General features: G+C 33.5%; 1 protein-coding gene across 1 annotated transcript; it reads left to right on the top strand.

The window, feature by feature from the left end:
* Positions 1–3,524: 3,524 nt before the first annotated feature.
* Positions 3,525–4,433, top strand: LOC109679104 (taste receptor type 2 member 2-like). Its single transcript, XM_020154438.2, has one exon. The coding sequence runs from the start codon at positions 3,525–3,527 to the stop codon at positions 4,431–4,433; it is 909 nt and encodes a 302-aa protein (XP_020010027.2).
* The last annotated feature ends 18,056 nt before the right edge of the window (positions 4,434–22,489 follow it).

Below are 22,489 nucleotides of genomic sequence, written 5' to 3'. Positions count from 1 at the left end.
ATTACAAACAAAAACATTTCCAACTGAAAGAATAAATATAGCTTTATTCTTCCTCAGTGATCTAGAAGTACATAGCCTAATATTTGTACTTGTTTTAAAAAATTCAGATATGTGCAGTTATACTCAATAGGAAGCAAACAAGTAGCTCTCTGTGAGTACATCCTAATTTTCCAACTCTTTTATGAGGATCAATTTAAAGTCAGAAAATTCTGCTACCACATTGCTCAAAAAAAGGGACAGTAAAAAACTTCATTGAAGTATGTCAATTCTCAAAACCATGTATGAATTTAGAAGAATATATATTGATTGAAAGGCAGTTATTCAAGTGAAATTAAATTATGAATTATGAATATTCAGTGCTTCTTATTAGAAATTATTTTTCTTTGAAATCTATTATTTAATAAAACTTTAAACATTGCTTAATCAGAAAATGACGTCTCCCATTTAAGTCAATGCCTTTTCTAAATCTCTAACAGTCATGTGCATTTGTAATGTTAAGACTCACCATGAGCACTCACCATGAACTTTTGCTAGGTCTGAGAAACTCTGTTTCCAAAAGAGGATTGGACTAGGCAAATGCAAATCAGTACCCATATGACAGGAAAATCACAAATGCAAATACAAACTAACTAAATGGTAGCTTAATGTTGACTATACTTTTAAAATCGTTCTTGCAAAAGTCAAGCTTTCAACTAAATGGTGTGTTTAGAGAGGCAAATGAGAGGCAGAATCTGGGATTTCAGAATGAAATAAGCTCTGGGTAAATTCAAATCTTACAGCAGAATCATTTAGCCCACAGTCCATACAGCCAGCTACACTTGTACAAATGTGACACATACCAGGTGATTTGAAACTAACTCAGAAATTTTAAAGCTCTTGTATTCTCAATGGAGATAAATTCTAGCTTAGATTATGTACTTATCTATGAAGTGAAATTCAAAACAGCTTCTTAAAAATTATATCCATAGTATAAACACTTTCTGAAGTAGATATTACAAAAACTGCAATTTTAACAATGACATGTTTACAAAATATTATCACCAGAGAACTTGTTTTGGTTACAATGTGTTAATGCTTTTTGTTTTTTTTTGCTAACAAAAGTTTCCACATATAATTCCAGCCTTTTTCGTCCTAGTTTACCATGGGAAATTGAGATAAAAATAAAAAATGGAGAAGCAGGAAGATTAACGGCTGTATATCCAAATCATGATTATTATGGTGAAGATAATTGAAATATACAAGCATCCACATTGCTATTTGGAAATGTATTAATATATCTTTTTCACAATAACTTCTAACAGTATAGTCAAAAACAGTGGATATCTGTCATGACAAAATATAATCCAAATATTCAGTATAATTTCTGAGATTTTAGTCTAACTCTACAATAACTTGGCATGTACAGGCTGTCCAGCTAGTGTGCATATGCCAAATCGCTGCCCTTTCTTTGCTCAAGAACTTTTAACTCAGCAAGACTATTCAATGAAGCACACCTATAAGAAAATGTTAATACAAACAGAATTTTTGAAAAATGGATGACTGAGATTGATTAAATTTTTATTTTATCTATGAACTAAAATTCAACATAGGTTTCCAGTATTTGAAACTCAATCATCATATCTTTTTAAATGCAAATATTTAGTATTTACAATCCAGTCTCAAGAAATAACTAAGGACAGTAATGTATAAACTCTTGGACTCCCAGTTATCTCTCCTTCATCCCACAGTCATGACACTGTGGTAGAGTTTGGAACTGAAATGAAGTTTCTTTATCTGCACACAGAAGTATGAATGTCTTTAGGAGGACAAGAGGTAAGGCAAATAGCACTTGCAGGGCAAAGCTAGAGTTTATAGACAAAAAGTAAAAAACTACACCAAAAACTGGAGGCAAAGTGAAAACAAGGGTCATCACATGAATCATCAAACCAGAACTGTAGAAAAGACAAAGATGAGATTAGTCTTGCTACATTTTGAATAGGTGTAATGTATAGAAGATTGGTAAGAGAATAATGAGGCTGCTGGGAAAAGTTACACAGATGGCATTGAGATTTGTCCTTATCAGATAGTGGATTATGTTTTGTGGATGACACGAGGGATCACTAAAAACCATAATCAGTATGGAGAATGGGTGACAAATCTACTTATTTGCTTTCTCTATTTTTAACACTTAGCCTCTTGTTGAAAATATTTCTTTATAGAATCACTATTTTTTTTGCTCTTGTAAAGCACATTACCAGGACAGATATTTAAAGACACTAATAGCATCTAACATTCGTTGAGTGCTCAATATGAACCACCCATGAGACATATTTTATTATGTAGTCATAATTAATTACATTTTACATCTGATGTAAACAAAGGTCAGAAAAGTTATATGAACATCTCTTTTTTATCATTGGCACATGATTTATTTGTATTTCTGAAGATAAGAATCAATTACATTTTACCACCAGTTTTCTAAACTTTGAGACATTTAAAAATAAATTTTTATTACAATATATTCATGATACTGGGGAGGGTTCATGATGACAATTCCAATTAGACTTACATTGTACATTAGTTACATTGCCCCCATTGTTTTTCCCCCACAGCTCCCTCCACACACCACTTAAAACAATTGCAAGAAAGTGTACTGAAAGATGTTGAACACCTCTTTTTAATAAAAGAAGCTCTTTTTAACTTGGTAATTACGCCCTCTGTTAGTGTTTAAAAGTTTTTATCCTATCTACCTGAGATAGTTCTTCAACAGAGTACAGAATGATGTGAGCATGTGATGAGTTATACATTACTTTTATAGCTCTGGTTTGCTAATCCTAACATCAATATTCTCTATCAAGAACACAGTGGAAAACATTTTATATTTAGGGAAAAGAAGGATATTTATGTTGAAAAACCTTTATACCCCAGGAACTAATATTTAAGTCTGATGAGGAAATTACCTTTGGTGAGAGTAAAGTAAAAGAGGGAAATTTTTATTAAAGTGTCCCAGAAGTTTCTAAGGTAAAAAGCATGCTGCAACAACAAATACAAAAAAGCTTTGTCTTTTAGGAAAAGTGCCATCTGAGATTGGATATTTGTGTCAATAACAAGAAATAAGCATCTGTCCTAAGATTGCTGCATTTGACATTAGGAAAAAAAATGAAAGACAAAAACAAAATAGCAGTAACCTAAGTGAAATTTACTTATAATCAGGTTTTTTTTGTGGGGAAGGGTTGCAAAAACTGAGTAAGAATGAGAATGGATTAGGTCAGACATGGCAACTTTTTCAACAATGTAACTGGAAGATCTAACCATCATTCAAATGTTTGGATTTGCATTCCTACAGTATCACATGAAGAGCACCAGATTCAAAAAGTAGTCTCTCTGACTTTCCTGCTATGAGAAAACCTAACATAAGACTATTGATGATCCAGAAGTTGACAGAAGATCAAATTCCTTTGCATTGTGTGTTTCTATATCAAGTCCACCAGAAGAAGATTGTTAAGACCATTCATAAGGAAACGCTAAGATTCATTGTAAGAAACATGACCTCGTTGTCAACTATTTTTCATATGATCCTCATGTCAGCAGAATTTTTCATAGGGATTATAGTAAATGGGTTTCTTATAATCATGAACTGTAATGATTTGGTCAAAAGCAGAAAGCTAATACCAATGGAAATTCTCTTACTGTGTATAGGGATATCTAGATTTGGCCTGCAGACGATGCTAATGGTACAATGTTTTTTCTCTGTGTTCTTTCCACTTGCTTATGATGCTAATATTTATAATGCAAAGATGATGTTCTTTTGGATGTTGTTTAGTGCTATCAGTCTCTGGTTTGCCACCTGCCTTTGTGTATTTTACTGCCTCAAGATTTCAGGCTTCACTCATACCTATTTCCTTTGGCTGAAATTCAGGATTTCAAAGCTCATACTTTGGTTACTTCTGGTCAGCTTTCTGGCCTCTTTGGGCACTGCAGCTGTATGCGTTGTGGTAGAGTTACCTAAAACTGAATATGATGGTATCTTCAAAAACAGCACACAAAACAGGACTACAGTCAATACAAAGAAAAATAATGATTTGCTTCTTGTTAACTTGGCACTAGTACTTCCTCTCACCATATTTGTGATGTGTACTTCTATGTTATTCATTTCTCTTTACAAGCACACTCATCGGATGCAAAGTGGAGCTCATGGTTTTTCAAATGCCAAGACAGAAGCTCATCTCAATGCCTTAAGAACAATAATAACATTCTTTTGCTTCTTTATTTCATATTTTGCTGCCTTTATGGCAAATATGACATTTAGAATTCCTTACAGAAGTCATCAATTCTTTGTGGTGAAGGAAATAATGGCAGCGTTTCCTGCTGGTCATTCATTTATAATCATCCTGAGTAATTCTAAGCTCCAACAACCATTCAGGAGAATTTCTTGCCTCAAAAAGAAAGAATAAAGAGGGGGACAATCATGGAATATTTGTTTCTCGACATGGACTCAGTGAACTACTTGTGTTTTGTGTGCTTAATATCCCTCTTTCTGGCAATTTTCTCCCCATGGCTCATCCCAGGACATGTGAGACTAATTTTGATGTTGGATAGATAGGGCATCTCTCTTTCTAAGGCTTGTGTACTTAAAAATACTGTGATGTTAACACATCTTGGTAACTAATACTTGCATAGAGATGCAAGTTGTACTTTAAAAAATAAGAACAAAAATTCTAAGACTTCATTTGGCTAACCAATGTTTTGGTCATGAGGAATCTACTGGTTGAGATAAGGAAAAGTATCCTGATTTAGTTCAAGACTTGACAGAGTAAACTAATTTAGTTGTTTGGGAACACATAACTCGTTTTCAAAGAGACTCAACAGGAAAATAAATAAAATGTTGAAAGTGTATACCGCAGCATGTCCCAGATATCCTGGTAAGGTCTTATTTTGCTTTTAACCTTGGGTGGGTAAATGATAAGGTGCAAATTGAGTTGGTTGCATATGCACACATAAACAATCCAAGGTCTCTTGGATTGTCTATGTGTGCATATGTCTTTTTTTTTTAAACAAAATAAAGAAATATTTTTCAACCTCCTGAACTGACAACTCACTCCTGGGGAGAATGGTGGGAAAGTTGCTAACAGTGAAATCTAGGAAGGAAAACAGGAATCTTGCCTGGAATATGGCAGCACCATGTGGCTGGGGCATTTGTTGTTAGCTCTGAATTCAAGATCTTCTTTAAAGGTCTCAACTAGTCTTGCTTTGGAGAAGAAAATATTTTTTGTAATATCTTTCATTGCTTATATGCCTATTTGAATCTATAAAATCCTCTTTGACTCTTAAACCAAAAAAAGTATGTCATTATTTGAATTGCAACAAATTGTAACTGAAGTGGATTAAAAGTTGCTGGGAAAAGGAAAAACTAGATATGTTTTGCTATTAGAGAAAAAAAAATAGAATCTCTTCTACCAATTCTGCCACTTTTTTTCTGAAGAAGTTCTCAATCCTGAGCGGATTAGGCTGGGGGCATGGTTCAAGTGATAAAGGTCTGGAAATTCAAACCAAAGTACTGCCAGAAACAAACAAAAAATGTGAATGGAAATTAGAATTATCTGGCGTAGTTGTTAAAACACATCACTGGGCCCAGCTCAAGAGTTTCTGACTCAGTGGGTTTTGGATGAGATGTGAGGATAGCATTGCTAACAGGTCCCCAGGTGATGGTGGTCTGGGAACACACTTCGACAAACAGTGGTTTAGAGTCAATGTGGTTAGGAACCTGACCTCTAAGGCCAAATTGGATGGATTTGCACCTGGCCAGATGCTGATTAGTTTGATAAACTTGAGCAAGTTATTAGGCTCTTCCTCAGTCTCTCATGTGTAAAATGAGATAATAAAAGTACCTACTCTCAAAGTTTACTGTGAGTTTAGATGTGTTACCAAGTATAAAACACCTCGAACAATCCCTGGCACAGAGCAAAGGTTAGATAGTCCCAAATATTATATTAACTCAAGAAAATTTCCCATTGCTATTATATGGAAGACATGAGTTTTATTTCTTAAATAAATTTCTCTACTATTTTGAAACTGGAGACATAGAATTAAAATTCTATGTTAGTACTTTAAGAAAAGAGGTATACCAGGTACAGTGGTTCACACCTGTAACTCCAACTACTCCAGAAGCAGAGGTCAGGAGGATTGTGGTCAGGAGAGTAGTCCAGGCAAAAAGCTAGCAAGATCCATCTCAATTTATAAGCTGGACATGGTGATGCATGCCTGTTATCCTAGCTACACAGAGGTGGTAGGTAAGCTTGTCTGAGGACAGCCCAGGTAAAAACTTGAGATGCTATCTGAAAAACAAACTAAAAAAAGCAAAATGATTGTGCAAGTGTCTTAAGTGGTAGAGCACCTGCCTAGCAAGCATGAGGCTATGGATTCAAGCCCTAGTGTCATCACAAAAAGGTCTGAGGTGGTGTTGAAGGAGGCAAATTATCCTTCGAGTTAGAATGGTAAACAGGGTTAGTATTTTGGTGAGGAAAGTAAAGGAGTACTTTGGAATACCACAAAAAGCAACAGACTGAATCAGAGGGTGGGAAAAGAGCAATGAGTATGTGAGCCAGCACGGGAGTGGTAAAAGAAGACAAGTGAGAACGCAATGCGTGCCACTTTGCTAGGACTTTAGGAAAGGTCACTGATGGTAACATGTACATGAGTACCAGCTGTGGCACACTGCTATGTGGAGGAGGCTTCATCTGGAAAGCAAACACAGAGCAAGGTAAGTCCTACTTTGAATCATCACTCACACTCCAACCTATATATTTAACCAGTGTGACATGAACATAAATGACTAGAGGAGGAAGTCTCTCACCATAGTAAATTTGAGAGGCCTAATATTGAGCTTTGAGCATCAATAACACTGAGTTAGACAGACAGCTTCAGACCCAATGAAGCACAGCCAAGTTTAGTACAGGCACAATTTGATAGCATCCCCTCTCGCTAGGTGTATCTTACTCATGCACAGACTTGCTTTGTAGACAGTCCCACTATGAAATGATTGCCATTTCTAAAAGTAATCAGAAAGTCCCTCCTCCTGAGAAAAATCTCAATCATTTGTTTAAAAAATCTATTGTAGAATTTATTTACATAAATAACTGTGATTTTATCTACTCATTTGTGTTAAGCTTCAGTTCTTTCCTATAATGTGTGTTATTTCCAGTTTAGAGATTTTCCCTTTGATAGACAAGGCGATAAAACATCACACAGAGTGTCTACTTACGTGATGGTATCAGTTAATATTATTACTTCTGCCCAATGAAGGACCTCTCTCATTCTGATTTTCCTTTTTCTGCACACAATTTAAGGTCTATTTTACTCCTTCTTTTATTTATTTGTTTTTGTTATTACATTATTGTACTGGGTTGCATTGTGATATTTACAAAAGTTCTTACAATATATGATAGTTGCATTCACCCTCTCCAACATTCTCCTTTACCCCCTTTTCTCCCCTCATTCCTAGAATAGATTCAATAAATCTCATTTTTCCATTTTCATTCATGAGTACATAATATTTCCACTATATTCACCCTCCTACACCCTTCCCTTATATCCTCCCCCCTCCCACTGGCATCAACCCTCAGACAGGACCTGTTTTATGTTCTCTGTTTTTGAAAAAAGACATTCTTATTTGTTTAAGATAGCTATACAAGGAGTTTCATTGTGACATTTTCATGTGTATATGTATTATGACCAAAATTGGTTCATCCCCTCTATTTTTCTCCTTTCTACCTTAGTCCCCTTCTATGTGATGTCAACTTATGGAATATTTCAAGTCATATGACACGTTCTATGGCAAAGCCGTTAGTACAATGAATTTTAAGTTAATTCATTGGTATAAATATGTTATTGCAAAGTGTGCATTTTTCCCAGTGCCTAGGAAGAAGAAAATCAGTGTGCTGAGGTTTTCATTTGCCATGACTACCTTCTCAACTTCGGGAAGCTGAGAAGCAGCTTATATATGCCATAGACACCATATGCAGTAAAATTTTATTATATATTCATAATTAGGTACCTAAGGGAAGAGTATTTGATATTATACATGTTTCTGGGTCATTCAACTTGAAAAGACTATTTCCATACTAGAAAATCCTGAGAATGTAATCATGTGTTAAAGAGAATTCCAGGAATGTGCTTGTGCTCTTTCTCCATTCCAGCACCATTTCTTTCTCCCTTCTTATCAAGCACTGTGCTGTCACAAGGATCAGTGTTGCTCTTAGTTGTTCTAAGGAATTGTCAAAGACAAGATGTCTCTGAGCCTCACAGATCTTCCTTTTACTGATTTACTGTAAAAGCAACTACCAGGACTGATCATTGTCTTATGATGTGTTTTATAGACTTTTAATCTTTCCTCGAAAATTATTTACGATATTATTGAAATCAGGAGTCATGTTATAATGTATTTTGATTCCCAAACAACTGATACAATGAACTAAATATACCTAGGCACTTGAAATGTGTTTTTGATTAAGAACCACATGCATCTTTAGGAAAAAGAGGCATACATTCAGACAGTATAAAAATCAATTAATTCTATTTCCAAAAATTGTAATAAATTCAGTCAATTCAACTTTACAGTCCTTTCATTAGAAAAAAAATTGTGGAGTTGAACATCAGGGAAAACTCCAGGAAAACTTATTTTTCTTTTCATTTTATAAACTGGGACAAAATTACAAGCTATGCAATGCCACCTAGTGTCAGACTTTCACTTTACATGAATAATAGTTGAAATAATAAAACTCATCATGTGGGATCTTTGCCAAGGAAATTTTATATTCCATTAGGAAAATATGAGAAGACAGAAATTAATACTCAGGTAATGAGAAATTTTGGAATAAATGTGAGTCAAACACTAGTATGCCTCCAAAAATGAAAACTAATAACATATTTTTAAAAAGCAAAATTATTTATGACAAATAGTAGGAGACTTGAATATAAACCAAATGACATCAGTGAATTTACATTCTGTTTAAAAAAATAGGTCATACTGGTGCTATGCTTATGTTTTAGAAATAAAATCACTATTATCTTTTAGCAGAAATGATTACTTACCGAATGATATGGTGCTTTAAAATAATAATAGAAATGGAGGGAGAGGTTAGAAATATATGTGAAGCAGTTTTGTGAAACATGACTGGCTACAGTTTGATAGTTTTAATCTAGGTGATGGTGACAAGGGGATTTGCTATACAATTCTGTCTACTTTTGTATATGCTTGAAATGTTCTGTAATAAGAAGGATTTTTAAATTTTCACCAAGTTATGTGCCTATTAAGTTTAGAATTTGATCAGTCAAAAGTAGCTTTCTCCATAAATCATGTAGCAGAAATCAGTAGGTTGATCCATAGCTTAGGAAGAAGAACTTGTCATCTTTGTTCTATAAAATGACTTTTGGAGAAGTTAACTTAACTTTCTTAAATTTAAGTAAAGAAAAAAGTTTAAAATGGTTTGCAAAAGGTGAATTGTCAGGATTGAATTATTTAGTAAAACTGGACTAGTTCTCTTTCTTCTCTCCCTCTCTCTCTTTCTCCGCCTCTCTCCTACTCAACTTCTTATCATGTTGATTTTCAAACCTTTGAAATAAAAGCATGGAATTTATTTATTGCAACAATTAGAGGCCCTAGTTTCAGGTTTGCTTTTCTACATTGACATTTCTTAGCAACCCACACAAGTAAAACTTTAAAATAGTTTCAGTTCTTTTCCAGACTCAAGGGTAAATGTTTCCCTCAAAAATTAATTGCTTGTTAGTCTCCTTCAGCTTTGCAGAGAAGTTATACCAAGCCATGTTGGTCTAGAAATTTTTGCAAAAAACTCACAGTTTCAAATGGTGAGTGGAATCACCATTTTTCTACTGAATATTCCTGCTTTTATTTTAGATTCTAGTTTGTCATTTTGATAAGCTCTTCATATGTCTTTTATATGTTATGATATGTAAGATGAATTCACTTATGAGAAAAGCAATTTATTTTTATATAGCAAATTATAAATCATGAAAAATATATTAAGGAGAAAGCCCATATGCATGAAAGGGCTGAATTTCCTTTCATACAAGTTTACAAAAGTGCATGAATTTGTGATCTAGGGAGTTCACTGTGACCTTGGTAGAATATTTTACAATGACCTTTTCTTATACTGATAGCATTTAGGTATCAGGTGTAACTCATTTTATCTGCCTATCTCCCAGAACATTTAATGTTACAGAGTTAAACTCAGATGAATTAAATTTTCATGCATTTATTAATTAAAGAAATGTATTTCCCAAAGAAATGTATTTCTTGTTAATTAGCAAATTATACAAGTAGATAAATGTATTTTTGTGATCTTCCAGTATAAAAATACTTGTGGAAGAAATTCAAATGAAAACATATTTTAATATTGATCCTATTGTGGTGTTTTTCATTAATTAGCAAAAATATGATTAAATATTTGGGTTTTTAGCCAGTTTCAAAAGGTAAAATATAGGCAATTCTCAGAATTTGGTAAACAGAACTACTGTTACTGAACCATATAAAATTTGCATTTTTGTAAGGCTGAAAAGTGGTTGAATAACATTTTTACACAACCTAAAGCATGTAGAACCACATATAATGTGTAGAAGTCCTTGTCTCAATGATTTTACCCTAATCTGGATAATCGAAAAGATACAAGGCAAAATGGAGCTTCAAGTTCCATTACTATGTTCATAAAACAAAGACATAAATACTGATAGGAATATCTGAAAACTCTTTGGAGATGGCATGTAGAACTGGTCACTTAGGTATAAATATCAATAATTTTTTAAATGATGAATACTGTGCCTATTAAATGCAGATTAAGACATTCTTTTATTTCCAATGAAACATCTTATACAAAATCTTGCTTCTATAAAAATCGGTATTTATGGTTTTGCCCCAGTGACAGGAAGGTGCTCCAGTTCCTGTCAGGCCCTTCTCCTGCCTCCCTGGGCCTCTGCCATGGAAGTAGCAGTGGTGACTCTGAATGCAGAGAGGGAGACCAGGCATGTTCAGCTTGAGATTTCAAGAATTTTGAATACTGATTTAAATATGGAAACTCTGTCTAAACAGAAGCTTTATCATCAGTTATTATCGAGCTTTGCCAGGCTACTGAAGCACTAAAGGATTCTGAAAATATGGCCAGCTGACTTTCTGGAGAAATCCTGATGAGATATGTGGAGTTCTGCAAGAGAATCTGAAGATTGCATTGTAGTCAAGAATGTACAGTGAAATTACTATGTGCAACAGTGTAGAACAATTTCCTTTTTAAAAAAAGAGTTATAAAACCAGAGCTTTGTAAATCAGAGGAAAGTGGCTTACAGAAAGAACTGTCAGATGTGTTTACACCGCATCTTGTTCCTTTTTTAAACATCTCTAATGCTTTGGCATTGCTGTGTTTGTATTTATGTATTCCTTATTTATAGCTCTGATAGCTTTGATTTTCTAAGCGGTCTGTCCATCAGAGGTGCATCAGAGGTGTATTTCATCACTAGTGATGTGTAGTAGTTATGACTTGTTGACATTTCCATTATAAACTTTAATTTTGAATTGTTTATGCATAGTAACTATGGGTTTATGTTGTGGTGGGCTGAGAGTTGGTAGGACTTCAGCCATCATTTGTGAGTTGTGATTCAGATTCCTTATGTATTCCACATCTTATTTTTAAAAATAAGAGCACAGAAGACATTTCTTGAAATCTGCTCTTTAGCAGGGAATATTTAGATTTTTAAATAGGCTCTGGCAGTTAACAGTGTAAACCAGATCTTTTCTGTATTGACTGAAAAATAGCACTTCTAGAAACTTAGATTTTAAGAGTATTGACAGTGCTTAGTTTAGTATTATTTGTAGTTTGAATCATTTAAATCTTATAATCTAAGTTTTATAGCCTATAAAGACTTAGAAAATAATGTATATAATGAAAAATAACCAACATGCAAAATTCCTTTTTACTTTAATTTCATTAAAGTAATTGGAATATTTACCTAATCTTGAACAGTCATTTAACAAATCACTAGATATGTGTGCTTTTCAACAAACATGTAATACTTCCTGAAGTAAGGATTTCCAGTGACAAAACAAAAACTAATGAAATGTATATCAATAACTTTGAATACAGCTTTCAAAAATAATTTTGTGTCATTGGTTTTAACCTTAATTTAAACTTATCAAAGTGATAGTTCAAAGATAAAATTCTAGAATTTTACATATGATTAGTTCTGTTACTATAACAGAATCTCAGTGAAACTTTTTTGCAAGGCTAATATGGATTTAATCTGATTGTTGTTTCTTAAATTTTAACTCTTGTTAGATACCAGTAAATGATGGTGTAAGCATTCACTCTTCCATGGCATTTTTTTATTGTTCAGACAAGCTTAATGGTTTAATAATGTTAAGTAATACTTAAATAACCACCGTCTCCATGTTTTAAAAATAATCTTTTGGCCAAGCACAGAGGTGAAGCCTTTAGTCCCTGCTGCTCAGGAGGCAGAAGAATCATGAGTTTAAAGCCTCATGGGTTATATAAGCAACAAAGTGAGACCTTGCCTTAAAAAAATTCCTAGGTTTTTTTTTTTTTTTTTTTACCAATTTGATGTTTTAAATGCATGGCATCTTTACCGAGTAAACTGAAGAGCCTATTACTGTTGCGAGAACAACTTGGGAGACAGTAAGAACTTAGGATAAGCACTTGATAATACACACCACAAATTGCTGCATGTTATTTAAAAATTAAAGCAAAAACTTCCTTCAGTCTCAAATGTGTATATATTTGTAGGCCATAGAGTTGATAGTTTAGTTATGATTTTGTAAAGTTATTTATGTATGAAACAGAGTAGGGAAATATATTGAGAGGATTATGTAACAGGGGACTTCTTTAATGTGTCACATTTCATAAATGTAAACATATATTTTTAATGCATACTTAAGTAATGTTTAAGAAACCAAACAAAATGATAACAATTACAGTGTCGTGCATGTTGTCAATGACAAAAAAAGTAAAATCATTTTGGTGGTAAAAAAATAAATAAATAAAAATAAAATAAAATCAATATTTACCATTTCATCTTTGACTGAATGAAAATATCACTAACTTATTGTATCTGTTTGCAGTCAGTCTCAATTCCCTCTCCCCCGACCCTCTGACAAACACTGATCCACTTTCTCTCTCCATGGGTTTGCCTGCTCTGAACTTTCAGATGATATGATTCATATTTCTTGTCTCTTTCACTTAGCACACTGTTCTTCAGGTTTATCAGTGTCGCACCAAGTGTTAGAACTGGGTTACTTTTAGTGGAGTTAAGTTCCATTGTATGACGTACTGTATTTTCTTTATCTCATCATCAGTTTCTGGACAACTGTGTTGTATATTACTTTTCACAACACTGTTTGTGTGAAATGTGTTGTTCATAGACATACGAATAATGTTCTGTGAATGTTTGTGTACAGGTTCTTGTGTAAACATGCATTTTCAGTTCTCTTGGATATACACCTAGGAATTGAATTGTGAGGCAATGTGGAAACTCTGTGTTTAACTTTTGTAGCAGCATAAGTTTTCCGTGATGCCTGAGTTATTTTACATTTTCCACCAGCAATGTGCAAGGATTCCAATTTCTCTAAATTCTTGCCAATATGCAGTTTCTATTTTTAAAAAATCATTATACTCTTTCTGGTGAGTTGAAGTGATATTTCACTGTATTTTTATTTGTCTGTTCCTACAGAGTATGTAAATTGACCATCTTTTATATACTTATTAGCCAGCAACTAATATATCTTCTTTGAACAAATGTCTACTGAAATTCCTTGCTCACTTTTAAATGTTTTTTCTCTTTATACTATTTAATTATAAATGTACATTATATTCTGATAAGGATTAGATAAATGATTTGCAAATATTTCTATCCCATGGGTTTATTTTCACCCTCTTGATAACATTCTTTGAAGAACAAAAGTTTTTAATTATAATGAAGCTTAATATATCAATTTTATTGTGTTCCTTATGCCTTATGTATTATATTTAAGAAACCATTACCTAATCCAAGATCATGAATATTTACACCTATCTCTCCTTCTAAGGAAACATGAGTTAATTTTTTAATAGTGTGAAATAGAGGTCCAAATTCCTTCTTTTGTACATGGATATCCAGTCATCTTAGCATCATGTGTTGAAGAAAATATTTTTGAATGGTCTTGGCACCTTTGTTCAGAATGAGCTAACTGTACATGTATACAGTTATTTCTGGTTTCTCAAATATATCAACCTCATGCCAGTATCAACATGTCTTGATTTCTGTTGCATTGTAGCAAGTTTTGAAATCAAGAAGTGTGACTTACCTTTCCTGTTCTTTTCCAAGAATATGTTGACTATTTTGGGTTCTTCGTATTTCTGAATTTTAAGATCAAATTCTGAATTTCTGAAAAAGTAAAAGTATTGAAATTTTGATAGGAATTTCACAGAATCTGTACATGAAATTGTGAAAACAAAATCTTAACAATATTAACCATGAGTATGGGATATTTTTCCTTTTATGTAAGTCTTTTAAAATTGTCTTTAAATTAACAAATATTAGTTGTACATGTTAATGGGGTTCTCAGTGATATTTTCACACATGAGCCCAGAGTTCATACAGGAATACAGAGTACATTGTTCATATCACTCTGCCCCTCTTCCACTCCTTAGCACCCTCTTTACCTAGTATGTGTTCTACTTTCAGGTGGATTTGTTTTGTTATTGTTGTTGCTGCTTTTCAGTTTCCACATATGAGAGAAAAAAATGTCTGACTTATTTTGCTTAACATGATGCCCTCTTGGTTCTGTCCATTTTTTTAAAATTTATTAGCATATAATAGTTCTATGGGGGGATATATTGTGGCATTTGCATATGTGCTTACAATATATCTTAATTAGATATACCCCCTCCATATTCTCCCTCATCCCCTTCCTCCCTTCTTAGAATTTCAACAGATCTCATTCTATTTTCATATATGAATACAAAGTACATACACCACATTCGCCCTCCATCTCCTTTTACCTTCCCCCTCATCAGTACCCTTCCCAACAGGACCCATTTTACCTTCCTGTCCTTCATTTCGTAAGTGCATATTGACAGTACAAGGGGGGATTTGCCCTAGTGTTTCACACATGTGTATACTGTATTTAACCAAATTAACCCCCTCTATTGATTATTCTGCCTCTATCACCCTGCTCCTTTATTACTCACAGCTTACAGTGCATTACCTTGTATTATCTTTATACAAAGATGTTTTATGTTTCAATACTATTCACTTTCTATCACTCTCTTTTCCTCTTCCACTTCCCTGTGGTCTCCTCAGACAGAATCGTTAAAAAACATAAGTATCTCTCTCCCACTCTCTCCCACTGTCCCTCTCTTTCCCTCTCTCCCTCTCCCCCATCTATCTCTGTCATCTATCTATATGTATATAATATATACATATGTATATAATGCATATATACGTATGTATTTATATATACTTTATCTTATAGATCCAGTTTCTGCATATGATGGAAAATATGTGATCTTTGTCCTTCAGAGCCTGAGTTACCTCGCTTAACATGACTGCCCACTTTCATCCATTTACCTGCAAACAATATCATTTCATTCTTCTTTATAGCTGAATAATAAATAGTCCATTGTGCATATGTAACACTTTTTCTTAATCTATTCATCAGTTCTAGGTTATCTGGGCTGCTTCCAGAGCTTGGCTTTTGTGAATGCTGCTGTAGACATGGGTCTACAAGTGGCTCTATTGTATTTTGGGGGTGTATGCCCAGGAATGGTATCAATGGACTGCGCGGTAGGTCTATTTTTAGTTTTCAAAGAAACTTCCATAATGGTTCCATAGTGATTGCACTAATTTACATTGCCACCAGCTGTGCATAAGTGTTCCCTTTCTCCTGCCTCCTCACCAGCATTTGTTGATGGTGGTGTTATTGATGATAGCCATTATGACTGGAGTGAGGTGAAATCTCAATGTCGTTTTGCTTTGCATTTCCTTTGTGACCAAGGATGTTGAACATCTTGTCATGTATTTATTGGCCACTTGTACTTACTTTGAGAATTATCTGTTTAGTTCATCTGTCCATTTATTCAATAGGTTATTGATTCTTTGCAGGGTTAATTTTTTTGAGCACTTTGTATATTCTGTTTATTAATTCTTTGTCAGATATATAGCTGGCAAAGATTTTTTCCCCATTCTGTCACCTGTCTCTTCAATCTAGTGAGTGTTTCCTTTGTTGTGCAGAAGCTTTTTAATTTCATGCAGTCCCATTTGTCAATCATTTCTCTTAATTGCTGAGCTATTGGAGTTTTATTCATAAAGTTATTACATATGACTTTATGTTACAGTATATTCCCTATTCTGTAGTAGTTTCACAGTTGACTATAGGCTTGTCTTTATAATATTTAGAAATGTTACTTTTATTCCTAGTTTCATCAAAGGTTTTATCATGAAAGGATGTTCTTCTATAGGTGGATATTCAGTTTTCCCAGTACCATTTATTGAAAAAGCTATCTTTTCTCCAACACATGTTTTGAACTCTTTTGTGGAAAATCAAATGTTGGTTTTTGTCAGGGTCTTCTATTCTATTCCATTGGTCTCCATGTCTGTTTCTTTGTGTCAGTACTATGAAGTTTTTATTGCTGTGCCTCTGTAGTACAGCTTGAAGTTAGGTATGATGATACCTACAGTGTTGCTGTTTTTGCTTAAGATTGCTTTGGCTATTCGAGGTCTTTTGTGCTTCCATATGAATTTTATGATAGATTTTTCTATCTTGGTGAAGAATATTATTGGAATTTTTATGGGGGTTGCATTGAACATACAGATTTCTTTTGGTAGTATAGACATTTTCATAATATTGATTTTATTGATCCATAAGCGTAGGAAATCCTTCAATCTTCTAACATCTTTGTTGATTTTTTTTCTTCAGTGATTTATAGTTTTCATTGTATATTGACCTTTCAGTTTTTTCATTAAAGTTATTCCTAGGTATTTCAATTTTTTGAAGTTTTGTGAATGGTATTGTTTTCCTGATTTCTTTCTCAGATTGTTCATTGTGTATAGAAATGCTACTGATTTTTTGTGTATTGATTATGTATCCTGCTACTTTGCTGAATATGTTTAAGAGATCTAATACTTTTTTGGTGGAGTTCTTAGGGTCTCTCAGGTATAAGATCATATTATTTGTAAATAGGGATAATTTGACTTCCTTTCTTTTCTTTCCCTATTTGAATCCCTTTAATTTCTTTCTCCTGTCTTACTGCTATGGTTAGGGATTCCAGTATAATATCAGATAAAATGAGGAAATCATTCCTGATTTTAGAGGAAATGGTTTAAGTTTTTTCCCTTTTAGTATGATGTTGGCTATAGGCTTGTCATATAAAGCCTTTATAATGTTGAGAAATGTTGCTTTTATTCCTAGTTTCTTGAAAGGTTTTATTATGAAAGGGATATTGGATTTTGTTGAAGGCTTTTTCTGCATCTATTGAAATGATAATATAGTCTTTGTCCGTAGTTCTAGTTATGTGCTGTTATATTTACTGATTTGCATGTGTTGTAGCATGCTTGCATCCCTGGGATGAAGCTTACTTGATCATGGTGCATAATCTTTTTAATGTGTTGTTGGATTCTGTTAGTATTTTATTGAGAATTTTTGCATCTATATGCATCAGGGATATTAAACTATAATGTTCCTTTCTTGGTTTTGGTATTAGGGTAATACTGGCTTCAGAGAATGATTGTGGGAGTATTCTTTCCTTTTGTATTTTATGGACTAGTTTGAGGATGAGGAGCACAGGTATTAATTCTTAAAAGTCTGGTTAAATTCAACAGAGAATTCATCCACACCTGAGCTTTTCTTTGCTGGGAGGATTTATTTTAAATAGCTGTCTCAATATAATTACAGATTTGTTTAAGCTGTCAATGTCCTCTTGGTTCAATTTCAGTGGGTCATATATATCAAGAGATCTTCTATTTCTTCTTGATTTTCTAATTTGTTGGAGTATAGGTTTTCAAAATATTCCTGCATGATCTTTTGAATTTCACTGGTATCTGTTGTAATATCCCCTTTTCTCACTTCTGATTTGAATTTGGGTCTTCTCATTTCTTCTCCTGGTTAATTTGGCTGAATATTTGTCTATCTTGTTAAGTTTTTCAAAGAACCAATTTTTTATTTCATTGATTTGTTGTATCATTCTTTTGGTCTCAAATTTATTGATTTCAGCTTCTAATTTTTATAATTTCTTTCCATCTACTACCTTTGGTATTGACTTGCTCTGTTTTCCTAAGCATTTTAGGTGCATCATCAGACTGCTTATTTGAGATCTCTCTAGTATTCTGATGTGGGTGCTTATGGCTATAAGTTTCTCTCTTAAGACCGCCTTTGCTGTGTCCCCAGATTCTGGTAAGTCGTTTGCTCATTTTCATTTGAACCTAAGAATTTCTGAAACTATGCAAACATGTGTTGTTCAATCTCCATGAGTCTGAATGGTTTTGTGATTTTCCTTGCCATTGATTTCTAATTTCATTTTGCTATGCTTTCTTAAGATACAAGGGATTATTTCAATTTTTTTATATTTGCTGATTTATTTTCATTGGCTGCTGAGAAAAACATACAGTCTGATGCCAGAGGATAGAATACTACATAAAGTATCTGTTAAGTCCATTTTGTCCTTGTATTGTTCAGTTCTAGGATATCTTTGTTTTGGGATATTATTGTCTGGTTGTTCTGTCTATTGATGAGAGTAGAGTGGTGAGATCTATCACTGTAATTGCATCTGGACCTATTTGTTGTGTTATGTTCAGAAGTGTTTATGAACTTTGTGATGAGAGGTTTGGACTGATTCTTATGTGTTTACCTTTGTATGTAAGATGCCATTTTTCTCTTGAAGCTTTCAGTATCTTTTCCTTTTTTCTCTAGTTTTGGCATTTTAAAGAACATGACATTGTTCTTTTCTGGTCAAAATGCCTCCTGTACATGAGTGTCTATCACTACATAGAATCGGGAAATTTTCTGCTATAATTTCATTGAGTTGGTTTCCTACACCTTTAATTTATATTTCAGTTCATTCTTCCACCCATGAATTCTTAGATTTTGCCTTTTGATCATGTCCCAGTGTTCTTTTATGTTGCCATAATATGTATTCATTTTTTCCTTGTAATTATTTGCATGCAGTATCTCCTTGATCTCCTCTTCAATCTCTGATATTCTTTCTTTGGTTTGATATTGTCTGATTATAATGCTACTCACTGTGGATTTTATTTGACTTTTTGAGTTTTTTATTTCTAACAATTCTACTTGGTTATTTTCCATAATTTCCATTTACTTGCTGAATTTCTCTTTCATGTTGCTAACTTTCTTGAGTTTATTTGAACCCTCTTTGAGGTCACTATGCTTTTGGAGTCCTATCCAGGAAATTATTGTCTGTGACATTATCTTAAAAAGTTTCCTCTAATGTTTTGTTTCAATAGTTAAAATTTTAAGTCTTACATGATGGTCTGTAATCCATTTCTAGCTGATTGTGCAAGGTGGGAGATAAAAATCAAGTTTCTGACTTCTGTATGTTGATATCCAGTTTACTGAGCATCATTTGATAAAGTTTATCCTTTTTTCCAGTGTATATATTTGGCACAATTGGTGAGAATTAGTTGTCTATAGACACATGGACTTATTTCTGTTCCATTTGTTGATGTCTCTGGTTTTATGCCAAAACCATATTGTTTCTGTTAGTAAGGGTCTATACTATGTCTTAAAATCAAGTAGTGTGCAATAATTAGAAACATGGGAAGAAGAAGGCAAGGAAATTCCACTCCTCAAAAGAACAATAGCTCAATAAAGGATTTAGTGGGAAAAGAAAATGAAAACCCAGTTCTTGACCCCAACAGAATGATGATAAAAATCACCAGGGAGCCTAGTTACATGCACAAAACATCTCTCAAAGAGGAAATCATGGATGAGCTCTTTGAGATACTCATGGAGAAGCTACAAAAGATGGTTAAACAGAATATACAAGATGAACTCAAGCAATATCAGCACACCACAAATAAAAAGACTTGAGAAGACACAGAAACAACTAGATGAACTCAGAAAGGACTTCAACAAACTCCAAGTGAAGCAAAGGAGACTGTAAAAAGAGAGATATATGATATAAAAAAGCACAAGAAATGAAAGAAGAGTTGAATAAAGATATGGAAAACTTCAGGAAAAAAGAATCAAACAGAAATCTTAGCAATAAAAATTCATTTAAATCAAATAAAAAATACAGTGGAAGGCTACTCCAGCAGACTAGAACAAGTGGAAGACAGATCTAAGGGCTCAAAGACAAAATACATATTAAGGAAAAAACAGAAGAACTTTTAGACAAAAGACTCAATAGCTGTGAAAGGAATACACAAGAACTCAATGACTCCATTAAAGGACCAAATCTGAAAATCAAGGGCATTGAAGAAGGAAAAGAGGTGCAAGTCAAAGGGATACATAATATTCAAAAAAAAATAATAGCAGAAAATTTCCCAAATTTTGAGAAAGAGTTGCCCATTCTGGTATTGGAAGCCTCCAGGACACCAAATAGACTTGACCAAAATAGAACTTCTCCATGGCATATTGTCATTAAAACACCTGTCACAGAGGACAGAGAAAGAATGTTGAAGGCTGTAAGAGAGAATGAACAAATAACATATAACATAAACCCATCAAAATCATAGCAGATTTCTCAACAGAAACCTTAAAAGCAAGAAGGGCATGGAATGAGGTATTTTGAGCACTGAAAGAAAACAACTTCAGTCCTAGGATAATCTACCCAGCAAAACTATCATTGGAAATTGATGGAAGAATAAAAATCTTCCACAATAAACAGAAGCTAGAACAATATATGACCACAAAGCCACTACTACAGAAGATTCTGCAAGGAACTCTACAAACAGAAAAAGACAACAAAACCACAAAAAGACAGGAAGTATTAAACCTCAGGAGAACAGACAAGACTCAGAGAATAGCACTAATTGGCTGCACACACTCAAATCCTTAAACAATGAAAATAACTAAATGGCACAAATCAACACATACCAAGCAATATTAACACTGAATGTTAATGGACCAATTCCCCCATCAAAAGACACTGTTTGGCAAACTGAATTAAAAAGAAAGACCCAACAATCTGTTGTTACAAGAGACTCACCTTATTAACAGAAATAAACACTGGCTTAGGGTTAAAGGCTGGAAGAAGATTTACCAAGCTAATGGCCCTGAAAACTAGCAGGAGTAGCAATACTTATATCAGACAAAGTGGACTTCAAAATTATATTAGTCAAAAGAGACAAAGAAGGTCACTTCATACTAATAAAAGGAGCTATTTGAAGAAATAACAATTATCAACTTAAATGTACCCAACTTCATTAAACATATACTAATGGACTTAAAAATCACATATAGATCCCAACACAGTGGTAGTGGGAGACTTTAATACCTTTCTACAACCATTAGATAGATCATCCAGACAAAAAAGTCAACAAAGAAATCCTAGAACTAAATGACACCCTTTGTCAGATCAAGTGGACCTGATAGATATCTACAGAATATTCTACCCTGCAACAGCACAATATACATTCTTCTTAGAAGCCTATGAAACTTTCTCCAAAACAGACCATATTTTAGGGCACAAAGCAAGTCTCAACAAATATAAGAAAACTGAAATAACCCCCTTCATACTATCTGATCACAATGCAATAAAATTAAAACTCAATAACAAAAGCAGTAGCAGAAGATACACAAGCAATTGGAGGTTGAATAACACAATGGTCAATCTGTGGGTCATAGAAGAAATAAGAGTGAAAATCAAAAAGTTTCTGGAACTTAATGAAAATGAAAACATAACCTATCAGAACCTATGGGACACAGCAAAGGCACTCCTAAGAAGAAAGCTTATAGCCATGACTGCATATATTAAAAACACAGACAGATCTCAAATAAATGACCTATTGCTACATTTCAAACTCCTAGAAAAACAAGAACAAGCTAAACCCAAAACAAGCAGGAGATAAATAATAATAATAAGGGCTGAAATCAATGAAATAGAGAACAAAAAAAAATACAAAGAATCAATGAAACAAAAACTGGTTCTTTGAAAAAATAAATAGGACTGAAAAACTCCTTGCAAATATGACTATAATGAAGAGGGAAAAGACCTAAATTAATAAATTCACAAATGAAAAAGGGGAGATAATGACAAACACAAAGGAAATCCAGGGAATCATCAGGGACTACTTGGAAAAACTATATTTAAATAAGTTTGAAAATCTTGAAGAAATGGACAAATTTCTGGATACATATGACCATCCAAAACTGAACTAAGAGGATATTAATCACCTAAACAGATCTATAACACAAAATGAAATTGAAGCACCAATAAAGAGTCTCCAAAAAAGAAAAGTCCAGGACCTGACAGATTCTGTGCTGAATTCTACCAGACCT

This window comes from Castor canadensis, chromosome 2 (assembly GCF_047511655.1).
Source record: "Castor canadensis chromosome 2, mCasCan1.hap1v2, whole genome shotgun sequence".
NCBI classification, from domain to species: domain Eukaryota; kingdom Metazoa; phylum Chordata; class Mammalia; order Rodentia; family Castoridae; genus Castor; species Castor canadensis.
This window is presented reverse-complemented; position numbering and strand designations above follow the sequence as displayed.